This window comes from Macadamia integrifolia, unplaced genomic scaffold (genome assembly GCF_013358625.1).
Source record: "Macadamia integrifolia cultivar HAES 741 unplaced genomic scaffold, SCU_Mint_v3 scaffold_7A, whole genome shotgun sequence".
In the NCBI taxonomy this organism is placed as follows: Eukaryota; Viridiplantae; Streptophyta; class Magnoliopsida; order Proteales; family Proteaceae; genus Macadamia; species Macadamia integrifolia.
In genome coordinates, this window is record NW_024870674.1 from 250,755 (window position 1) to 263,170 (window position 12,416).

The 12,416-nt window shown below is 40.7% G+C and overlaps 1 protein-coding gene across 3 annotated transcripts in view; it reads left to right on the plus strand.

Moving 5' to 3' along the window:
• The window catches only part of LOC122071754, a 39,806-nt gene extending 27,662 nt beyond the window's left edge, over positions 1-12,144 (plus strand). For all 3 annotated transcript variants that reach the window (XM_042636151.1, XM_042636153.1, XM_042636152.1), the window contains exons 14-16: positions 10,831-11,004; positions 11,128-11,250; positions 11,783-12,144. In XM_042636151.1, the coding sequence (XP_042492085.1) occupies positions 10,831-11,004; positions 11,128-11,250; positions 11,783-11,944 (459 nt within the window). In that variant the 3' untranslated portion in view covers positions 11,945-12,144. The remainder of the gene's footprint in view (positions 1-10,830; positions 11,005-11,127; positions 11,251-11,782) is intronic.
• The last annotated feature ends 272 nt before the right edge of the window (positions 12,145-12,416 follow it).

Here is a 12,416-nt window from a genome sequence, read left to right on the forward strand (position 1 = left end):
GTTTAGGATGCAGAGGCGAGCGCCTTTGAAAAGATACCCATCATGTATAGCAAATTTGTCATCCCGTCCTCCTCCTTGTAGGTTGTTGAATACTTCTGAAAAATCAGCATCACTAATGTACTCTCATCTTTGATGTGTTCCACTCCTGCACTTTGTATTGTGAAGGTGTTCATCATCATCAACTTTCGACTAAGTGCATCAGCCACTTGATCTCCTTCCCAGCTTTGTACTTGAGAACAAATACGTATCCTTGCAAGTATGAGATCCATTTAGCCTGCCGATCACTAATGGTATTTTGTGAGTGCAAGTATTTGAGTGCTTCATGATCCAAATAGAGCACAGACTCTTTGCCAATTAAGTAATGCCTCCAATGCTTGAGGATTTGAACAATGGCATAGAGCTCTAAATCATAGGTAGAATACCTTTTTTTTTGCATTATTCAACTTTTCACTGTAGAAGGCAAGCGGATGGCCCTCTTGCATAAGCACTCCTCCTATCCCAACATGGGATGCATCAGTAGCCACTTCAAACATAAGATCAAAATTGGGTAGTTTAAGCACTGGTGCTTCTGTCATCTTTTGTTTGATCAAGTTGAAAGCTTTAGTGGCTGCCGGAGTCCATTGAAATGGGACTTTTTCCCCTTTTGTGCATTCTGTAATTGGGGCTACAACGGCACTGAAATTCCGGATGAATCGTCTGTAAAATGAAGCAAGACCGTGAAAGCTACGAACCTCGGTCAAGGTCTTTGGAATAGGCCAATCAACGACACTTTTTACCTTTTCCGGATCAGCTTCTATGCCTTGTGAAGACCCAATAAAACCAAGGAAGATGACCTTGGGCAGCATAAAGGAACATTTCTTCAAGTTGATGTATAACTTTTCTACCCGTAGTACTCTCATGACACGTCTCAGATGCTCCAAGTGTTCATTTTGTGCTTTGTTGTATATTAGTATGTCATCAAAGTACACTACGAGAAATTTGCCGATAAAGGGTCGTAGTACTTGTCATCACCCTCATGAAAGTGTTAGGTGCATTAGTGAGGCCAAAAGGCATAACCTTCCACTCATACAAGCCTTCTTTTGTTTTGAAGGTTGTTTTTCATTCATCCCCTGGACGGATTCGAATTTGATGGTATCCACTCCGTAGATCAATCTTTGAAAAGATGGAGGCTCCTGTCAACATGTCAAGCATATCATCCAAACGAGGAATAGGAAATCTATACTTTACTGTGATTTTGTTAATGGCCCGGCTGTCAATGCACATACGCTATGATCCGTCTTTCTTTGGTGTCAATAGGACTGGTACTGCACATAGACTCATGCTCTCAACCAAGAACCCTTTCTTTAATAAATCATCTACTTGTCTATTGAGCTCGGCATGCTCTGTAGGACTGAGACGGTAAGTGGGCAGATTAGGGAGTATTGACCCAGGCACAAGGTCTATGGCATGTTGAATATCCCTCATCAGTGGTAGTTTATCAGGCAATTCCTCTAGCACAAAATCTGAAAAATTAACAAGTAATTGTTTGATTTGTGGGGGATGTTTGACCTCCATCACTGGTTCAGCAGCCTTGGTAACAAGAGCTATGATTAGGCCGGTTTCTTCACCAAGGGTCAGCAATTCTCTATGGGGCAGCACACATAGCTTGTTGTCCACAGTGTTCTTCTTGCTGAAATTTTCTTTGCATGGTTGTTTCTTTTGCTCAGTGGTTGTTTTGGAAGAGGTCTTAGCAACATTCTTTAAGATATGTTGTCTCCTTAGTTGGGCAGCCCTTAACTTGTCTTTTACTTGAGGTATGTTGAGTGGGTTTAGAATGAATGGTTTGCCTTTGTGATCGAAGATGCATTGGTTCTTAGTACCTCCCACTAACACATTGTTGTCATATAACCAAGGCCTTCCTAGTAGTACATCAGTGAGGACCATGGGGATGACATCACACCATACACTTTCTTCATAATTTGAGACCTTCAATTGGACTGAACACCGTTGAGTTACAACCATGGTATTGCTGTATAGAAGAGATACCTTGTATAGCTGTGGATGGGATTCAGTCTTAAGCTTTCTGTTAATGAAAAAGGCTTGAGATACCACATTCACACAACTTCCATTGTCCACAATCACTTTTGTGAGGTCCACTAGACATTATGGTGTAGAAGATATTGTGCCTCCTCCAGTCTTCACCCTTAGTTTCAGACATTAGGATTCTTGCAACCACATTGACATAAGCATGAGGATCATCATTTTCTGGTGTAAGCCCATCTTCTAGTTCATCCTCCTCTCTTTCAACTGCAACATTAACAGTCCAATCGTCATCCTGAGGTTCGTGGATTTGTAAATCTGGATTGGATTCGATAGCACTGATGACAGAGTTGGATCGTTCCCTCTTAGGGCAGAATTTTGCCGTGTGTCCAGTCTTTCTATAACTGTAGCATATCACAAATCCACTCTCCCTTCCCATTGGAGCCTTCCCCTTATCATGTGTATCTTGTGGAGCTCAGGTAGGAAATCCAGTGGGTTTGGTTGGTACATAAGGCTTTTTGTTGTTAGTTGGCTGGATGTACCTTCTGGAGGTTGTTTTGATCAGATCCTCTACTTCTACTGATTTGTCAAAACAAGTGTTGAAGGAGGGTATCTCGATCACACCAAGCTTCTCACGAATATCATACCTTAACCCCAGTTTGTAACGGGATATGAGCAGTTCTTCATCTTCTTTATGGGCACTTGTTAGTGAAAGCGGTTCATTAAAACGATCAATATAATCTCCTACAATCATAGTACCTTGCCTGAGAGTATTCAACATGTTGTAGAGTCGACGTCGGTAGGTGGGTGGTAAGAATCTATCGTTAAGGATAAATTTCAAGTCTTCCCAATTGTGAGGCATCTGACGACTGCGGATTAGCCTATTCTCTTCATTCCTCCACGAGTCCTTAGCTCCACCAGTTAACTTAGTGACAATTAATTGGACTTTCCTTTCTTCAAGCATACGGTACCACCGGAAGTAATTATCAAAGGAAGTTACCTAGTCCTGGTAGTAGAGGGGATCATGCCTTCCATTGTACTCTTTCAATTCTAACTTGACCTTGTACGTATTGTTAGGCTGATAAAGCTGATTGTCATAGTCATCATACTCATCATTCTGAGCTAGGACATTCCTTCTAGGTTGCATAGTGACTCTTCTGGGAACATTACCGATGCAATTAACAGTAGGTTGAACATTAGTTTGGGCAACAGTTAGTTGGGTGTTAGAGTGGGCAGCAGTACTCTCTTTTAGGTCAGCCAACTGTTGGTCATGTCCATCCAACCTCGTAGACAAGGCTTGGATTGCTTTCATCACATCTTGAAGGGTGAGTTGGGGTTCTTCTGTCTGATCCATAGCTCTGATACCACTTAATGCAGGAATAGATTACAAGAAACTACCTCAGCAATTTATAACCCCAAACAATACAAATAGGACCAGGAAACAAAGAAATAAGACCATCAAATAGACCCCCAAGGATATAATACTCATATAGGAGCAAAACCAGCCCAAAACACAACCCTATAGGAGAGAGAAAGACCTATTATAGAGCTGGAGAGAGAGAGAGAGGTGCAGCCAGGTCTGTAGGAGTCCGATTGAGCTGCATTCTTGGGCGTAGATAGTCCCTAGGGAGGGTACAAAAACCCCCAAACTTGAGAGGATTCTGACGGCTGGTTGTGAAGTTACAAGCTTTCTTGATTTTCTAACCTAGGAGAAATAATCGCAGGCTTCAGGAGAGAGAATCTGATGTAGATACAGTTGCACTTACCTGGTTGGACCAGCAGGACCGACTGTGGAAGCCAAGGGCCAAGAAGAACCGGTCCAGCCCGGGTTTTTGGTCCAACAATGGCTGGTAGTAGTTAGTTTTACATTATGTCTTATTTATCTCTGAGTAGGATACATAGGAGGTAGAGAAGTAGGTTTATGTTTGGAGTCTGAGTAGGAGTTTATTTCAGTATTAGAGTTTAAGTAGTAGTCTTTTATTTTCCCTTTATATACGTACATAACTCAATGTTTAATTTTTAGAGTGAGTTTAATTTTTAGATTAGTGAATTTGTGCGTGGTGTGTGACCTCTTCCCTCTTTTGTACGATTTTACCTCTTCTCTTTTGGGCTACTCCATCAATTTGGTATCAGAGCCGAAGTATCCCTTCCCTTGCTCTACTGAAGCACTTCATCCCATTCCCACCCCCTGCAACCCCCTATTCTCTCCCCCATTCCCTGTTTCGGCCCTACTGAGAACACCCTGCCATCTCTCTTCTCCATTCCCGTTCTCTGTTCTCTGTTCTTACAGGGACTGAGAAATCAAAAAAGAAAAAAAAAAAAAGACAGCAGCAAGAGAAGAAGAGAGAGTCGACAGAGAAGCCGGCAAAAACCCACCGGACCTCTCCTCATCCGAGCTCTCTGCAGGTCGCAGAGTGCCAAAAAAAAAAAAAAAAGATAATCACAGACGAAGAGCTGGTAGCAGCGAGAGCACAGCAGAAATCGAAGAAAAAACGAAAAAAAGAAACAGCAGAATCCCCGAAGAAGAGGGAGAGCACCGCATGAATCACGGGAAGAAAGAAAAAATAAAAAAAGAAGAGAAGACGGAAGGAGCAGAATAGAAGAAGAAGAAGAAGAAGAACAGAAAAGAGAAACAGAAATAAAAAAAAAGAAGAAGAAAGAAGAAACAGAAGAAGAAGAAAGAACAGAAAAAAGAAACAGAAATCAGAAAAAAGAAGCAAGAAGAAGAAAGAAGAAATAGAAGAAGAAGAAGAGAAGTCGGGAAGAGAGAGAAAGGAGCACATACCTGCAAAGCCATCGCGAGCCTCGCTCCTGATCGGATCCGACTCCCGCTGCTGGTTCCGTCTCCAAGAAGGAGAAAGAGAACTGTGGTCGGTATTCCAACCCTCAAACCACGATTTACCTTTGGTTCTTTTTTTTTTTCCTTCTTATATCTTCTATTTCTTGGAATACCCCTCCCTTCCTCCATTATCCCTTTTTTGCCCTATTTTGTCACTTCCAATAATTACAGTTCTGCATCCCTGCAAAAAAAAAAAAAATCCCTGCAGCAGCAAAAAAAAATCCCTGCAAAAAAAAAAAGGTGAGATAATTACCATTCTGCCATTCTTCTTTAAGTTTCCATCTATTTACTGTTTTACCATCATATTCAAGTGTAATCTTACCCATTTCCACCATGGTAGCCAATAGTGAAGTTGTTCAACAACTGAACTCGTATAAGGGAGAAACTGATGCAAAATTTGAAGCTATTATGACAATGATGGAATCCATGCAAGCTTCTATTGCTCGTTTGGAGGCAACAGATAAAGGAAAGAGTCTCATTCAATCTAGGGATTCTTCCAACACCGTTCCACAGGATCCACCACCGCCGCTACCTTCACCACTATATGGAATTGGTAGATATGATGATGGAGCAAAAAGAGCAGCAAGATTGGATGTCTTTGATTTTTATGGAGACAATAATCCAGAATTGTACCCTTGACTGGATTCATAGCCTAGAGACATTCTTCAGATGGTATGGGCTGACTGAGGCTCGAAAAATCCTATTTGCAGAGGCCAAACTGAAAGGCACGGCCCGAATCTGGTGGATTAAGCAACAGCAACAGAACTGAACCTGAGGCATTGGTTTAGTCACTACTTGGGCTGAAATGCATGAAGTCATGAACCGGAGATTCTTGCCTTCTGATTACAAGCAACGCATGCATCTCAGGTTTGCACAGTTGAAACAAGAGAATTTGACTGTGGAAGAATATATTGCTAGGTTCTATTATTTGGCTACTCGTTCGGATTTTGAGTGGGATGAAGTATTGGTGGCACAATTCCGTAATGGTTTACACCCTCAACTTAGTGCTGCCCTTGCCTCTAGCCGATTGCCTACAATGGAAGACGTTGTCCAAGTAGCATATCAGGTTGAGGAGAGTCTGAAACGTCCATACAATCGGCAGCCATTTACAGATGCTTTCCCTAGGGGTTCTAATTCTATTCAGTTACAACCATCTCAACAGGAAAAGTCAATCAGTAGACCACAGGCTAGTGCTACATCTATGGCATCTTCACGACCTAGCCGACCGTATTCTCCACCTCTTTGTGATTCAGATATGTCATCTTCATGACCTAATCAGCCATACTCCTCACCTCAGCGTGGTTATGACAGGAACTTAGAATTTCTGAAGGAGGCTATTCAATGTTTTTCATGCAAGGGGTACGGGCATAGAGCTAATCAATGTCCTAACCGGTTGTTAGCCTACATTGACAAGGACAATTTTATACCCTATGCACCAGAAGAGCAACCGAAAACAAGAACAGTAAATCTGGAGGCTGAATGTGATCATGATCCTAATGAGATTAATGATGATGATAGTGATGGTGACCCTCGACCGTTCTATGTGATCCGTCCTCTTTTGACTACACAGAAGATTCCTGAGGAGGACGATTGGCGCCGTAACAGTATCTTTCAAACCAGGGTGTGATGCAATGACAGTTTGTGTAATATGATGATCGACCCCGGCAGTTGTACCAATGTTGTTGCTGAAGATGCTGTTCACAAGTTGGGACTGAAAACTGAGCCTCATCTGAACCCCTACAAGCTTGGGTGGGTGAACAACAATAATCTGTAAATTCATGAAAGGTGTTTGCTCACATGTTCCATTGGTGGACTGATTGATCTGGTTCAATGTGATGTTCTCCCTCTAAAAGTTTGTCACATTCTACTAGGTCGCCCATGGTTGTTCGACAAGAAAGCCAAGCATTGTGGATATGAGAATACATACAATTTTCAGCATGGTGGCCTCGAGATGAAGTTCCTTCCAGCAAAAGATCTTCCCCCTCTCAAGCTCAAGAAGACAGTTGGTACTTTTCTCATCAAGCGCATCGACTCTGACGGCATTCTTGGACCTCATCCAAACTCGACGGAGTCGAGTTCTTTTCAGAAGGGGAGAGCTAATGTAGATACAGTCGCACTTACCTGGTTGGATCAGCAGGACCGACTGTGGAAGCCAAGGGCCAAGAAGAACCGGTCCAACCCAGGTTTTTGGTCCAACAATGGCTGGTAGTAGTTAGTTTTACATTATGTCTTTTATTTGTCTTTGAGTAGGATACGTAGGAGGTAGAGAAGTAGGTTTATGTTTGGAGTCTAAGTAGGAGTTTATTTCAGTATTAGAGTTTAAGTAGGAATAGTCTTTTATTTTCCCTTTATATATTTACATAACTCAATGTTTAATTTTTAGAGTGAATTTAATTTTTAAATTAGTAAATTTGTGCGTGGTGTGTGACCTCTTCCCTCTTTTGTACGATTTTCCCTCTTCTCTCTAAGGCTATTTCATCATAATCAAATTTGGTTTGTAACTTGGACAAATCTGAACTTCTGAATACTCACAACAGTCGTATACTTCAACAATAGTAACTTTAGGATAACATAGAAAGCTTTAAACAATAAGAAACAAAGGGAAAAATGGGGGAGGAGCGGTTGTCTCGGCCCGGGCTTCTCACCCACAGTTATCCCAGCTGTTCGAAGCAATTGACTGCAATTATTCTTTATTCAAATATGAAATTATGAGTACATAGGCTCTTCTATGTATAGAGGGCAGAATAGTAATCAAACTACTACTAGGAGTTAGTTTCCCAATAGGACTAGACACTCCTACTTGAACTAGGAGCTAGTTTCCTAATAGGACTAGACACTCCTACTACAACTAGGAATTCAAAATTGGACTAGGAATAATAAACCTATGTGGAAAACAAATAGAGTCCTAAGACAATTTGGACTCGACATACCACTTACTCAACTCGATGGGCCCAATGGCCCACTAATTAATTAAAAACAACTACTAATTATTCCCCTAGCCGATGGGCCCAATTGGTCCTTATTTGTACTTAGCCACTCAGGTGGACCAAGTAGGGGTTCGGCTGGCTTCTTGGCTGGACCCTAGCCACTCAGGTGGACTAAGGCTGGACCATTCTTCCTCTCATATTTCCTTCCATAATGTGGATCTACATCACTATATTTTATTGTTATTTTTTTTTTCTTCTAAGAGATTTATTTATGCACATATTTTCATGTCAGACTCTTGACATCCACCCCCCCCCCCAACCGGTAATTGAGAAACAGTTTAAAGAACCCACCTTGGCTTCTAAAATACTGTTAGTTGAACCGGGGCAAATGCCCATGTTCGAGTCTTGAGGGTGGCCACTTTGAGCAAAATTGCCAAAGGTTAGGACTGACTCCAAAACTCACCCTTCTGAAAACCCTGCATAGGCAGGACCAGCACTAGGTAATGGCCCCTTTTTTAGTTATTCTCTGGTTCTCTTCCCTCGACCATACTCTAGGATGTGCCACATCAATGTTTTGGACCTTCTGTCTTATGTGAAAGTGTCAATGGCAGTCGTTGCTTGTATGTTATGCTGTTGGTGACAAAAACTAACAATATGTCTTGTTACTAGTGAAAACAAGGGAAACTTTATTTCCCGGGGCAAAAAAGAAGAAAAAAATGGTGGCAGAAGAAACATGATTCAAAAAACAAGGACTATGTTAGAAATGTCTAAAAATTTGTGGTGGGAATGGGATAATGTAAAAACTTTTGGACACTTTCAAATATGCAGTTAAAATTGTCCAATCGGGCCTCAAAAGACTTTATTTTGGCCCATAGTTGGGTTTTATACACCTTGGGCAGCTTTCCCTATGTTTCCTAACATATTCATTAAAACCTTCTTGTAGAAGTTTTCAAAAGAAGTATAGTTTTCAGTGATATGAGTAGATGCTATTCGAACTGTTCGCTTTCTTTCCATGTCAGCAGTTCTTATAGAAGTTATTATATCGGCTATGGTGTCCATACCCATGACGAATTATAAATTTGAGTTTCTTTATTTTTGCCTCCTATATATATATATATATATTTTTTTTTTTGAGTTTATTGATGTAATTGGCCTCTTTTATAATTCCATATTTGTGTCTTAGTTATTTACATGGGATTAAGTATGTGGATAAGATTGTGTGGGTCCCATATGGTGTAAAGTAATTTAGTTTAGTCTAGAAAGAGTCCTTTTTAGTAAAATATTTGGGTTAGATTAGGATACTTAATAGTTAGATAAAGTTCTGTTTTCAGTCTATTAACTTTATTCAGTGTTAAGACTTAAGAGTGATTAAGAGTCCTTTTATGAGTCAATTTAGAAATTGTCAAGCCTCCGGATTCACATTTCTCCTCCCCCATAGAATATGATAGAGTAGGATCGATAATAAAAAGGGAATTTTAAACGTCTTTACCTATGTAATACATCCCCATAAATGGAGATTATTTGAGTAAAGAATGCATTCTTTTTTAAGAATTTTGGAGCTGTTGAGTTGGCATGCGGGATTGGTATCCAAGACCTGATTTCTTCTTTTCTGTTTTGTTCTCTCTCCTCCCTCTCTTCCCCATGACTCCCCCTTCCCCCAATCCTTGCGTTTACCTTTCTTCCTTATCCTTGCGGCTCCATTGCTAGCAGTGTCTTTCCTTCTAAAAGGAAAAACCACCACCAGCAGATCCCCAGATCGATCTGCATTAAAATCATTCCAAGATATTTAGAATTCATCTCTGATATTCGATGAAGTAAAGAAAAATTGTTTATGAATTGGACTAAATTACAATGTAAAGTGAATGGACAAAAAGATCTCCTATTCAGCAAATTTTTTGGACTTGTTCAACCCAGACAGATTGACTTGTTATGGAGGCTTTTTTGGGATGGATAGAAAACCCTAGAGCCAGGATAGGATTCCAAAGAATGCCTATCGTGGCCTAGAGAATCTTAGGAAGAGTCAAATTACAAACAAAGACAAACTAAAGTAAATAACAATGACTTAACATAAACTCACGATACACTGTTTAACATTGGCAATAAAGTTTTCTTTATATAATTATGTTGCTATTGTTGGTGTTATCAGCACAACTCTGGTGGTGAGCACCTGGGGGGGGGGGGGGGGGAGTGGGAGCCCCTGGCCTGATTTTTTTGTAATATATCCTGGGGAAATTTTTTTATTTTCGCATGTATTAGGCTTCTCTATTTGTGATGTATAAATAGGAGGCATGTTGATCTAGTTGACCTAACCATGGATCTCCCTTTCTGTCCATCTCTTGCAATCTCTCTCTCTCTCTCTCTCTCTCTCTCTCTTGCAGGTTTGAGAGTCTCTCCCGTTCTCACATTAGCTAGTTTTAAGCTTGTGCATGGGGACACCAGGTATTCAAATTGTGAATTTAAGAAGGAAAAAGGAAAAAAGAGGCATATATGTTTCATAGATATTGCAAAATGAAGTATCCATGCTGATAACATTGAATTTTGAAATGCTAGTTTTTGGGTGTCCTACAGATCTTTTTACCAATCTTCAGTTCCTTCAACTTGCTTACGATTATGTGTTTAGTGTGCCCTCACGTGAATGGTTTCAGACGTTGGATCTGAGCCATTCTGAGGGAATTGATGGCCACTGTGGCTGTTTAATTGGGATCCTATCCGTTGTTGGAATCCAATTCTTTCGTTATTTGAAAATGTTTGCTTTTTATTTGATTATACATGTCATCTAAATACATATTAATTATTGTTCTGAGTGAAGTCAGCATGACTTCCAAATGGTGTACTTCTCTTTCTTCCCTGCTGTTGTTTATCTCTTACGCACAACAGTTACCTGCATTTTGATACATTTTGCTTCTTGTAAGTAAGTGTAAATGCACAGAACTTCACGCCTATCACAAAGGGGGTTGGGGGGGAGGGGGGGTATGTGTGATTTTTACATCAGTGAAAATGTGTACAAAGTAAAATATCTGATGGAATCAAGTTTCTTTCCTGCAGGAATGGTGGACATATGTGTGCATGGGACCATCTGATCCTCAACCTAACTGGCACCTTGGGATGCGGGGTACACAACACCGTGCAGTAATGTGGCGAGTATGGAAAGAGGGTGGCACAGGGTTCCTCTATTGGGGTGCCAACTGTTACGAGAAGGCAACAGTTCCTGGTGCAGAGGTATTTGCTTGGCTTCCCTCCTTATATATCTCTGAATAAGTAATTATTAAAAAGAAGAGCCTATAAGTATATAAATCAACATTGCAGAACTAATTCTTCTTCACTAAAAATTTTCTGATGCAGATACAATTCAGACGTGGCCTTCCACCAGGTGATGGTGTCCTGTTTTATCCTGGTGAAGTGTTTTCTTCTTCACACAAACTGGTTGCTTCTGTTAGGCTAGAGCGCATTCTTAGTGGCTTACAGGTACTCCTTAGCAGTTCCATTAGGCTGCACGCATTGTCAATTTTATATTAAAGACAAGCCAATTTTATACATTTCTTTTAGGAGAAAATTTTCCGTCACCACACGGGAAGGTTCACCACACCATCCTAGGGTTCACAAACCCCTATAGGGTATGTTCCCCAAAATACCCTCCAGTGTGCATCTGAAGCCCTGCAGTCAAGGGATTCCTCTTCACCGTGGCTTAAGGAAAACTTGGTCCTTTCTTTCACACACGGTGAAGAGAGAACCTCTTAATCTATGGGATCTTACCCTTCGATTGAACTCAGGAAGGGTATTTTGGACCTTTAATAATAGGGGTGGGAGTTAATGATGAGATTCACTGTTCCAGGAATACAATCATATCATCAAATCACCTTGGATGAAAAGATTTTCTCTTCACCCTGGGTGACAGAAAAACTCTCCTTTCTTTTACTTCACTTGGTGGTTCTTACTTCTTAGCTAGGGGGAAGATGAAAAAAATTGTGCTATATTACTGTTTCTCCATGCTGTGTAGGACATCGAGTACCTAAAGCTCTATGCTTCAATATATGGTAGAGATGAGGGGCTCGCCCTTTTGGATAAGACTCGTGTATATCTGGGTCCTGAACGATACACACTTGAGCATACGCCTATTGATATGATGCGGGGTGAGATATTCTGCACATGCCGTTCCTGAACATAGATATTCTGCACTTGCAGGTCTCGAATTTTAAGTTTTTGAATATAAATGATGAGCTGTTCTCCTTTTTGCTTTTTCTTTTTTGTCTTATACTTTTCCCTTTATTTTTAATGTAACTTTTGTATTCCCTTAGACGTTTATTTTGTAAGCTGCCAGCTGAAATAGAAAGCAGAAATCGATTAAGATGTTAAATCTAACAGTAATTGCTTTCTGAGAAACCACTCAAAGATTAGGTCTCAATGCCCATTTTGATCTTTAGACCATAACCGGACCCAATGTGGAACTCCCATCTGCAGATCCTAATGGTTGCACCTCTGCCCAAATTGATTATCCTGAAACTCCATGTCCGATAATATTCCCAAGTCCCAACTCATCTATTCCATCCGAGGTCACAATGTCGACTTCCGTGATCCCTGTTGTCTATCCTGTGCTGCTATCTTTTTTTCCCAGAAGAATTTTCTCGAAACTT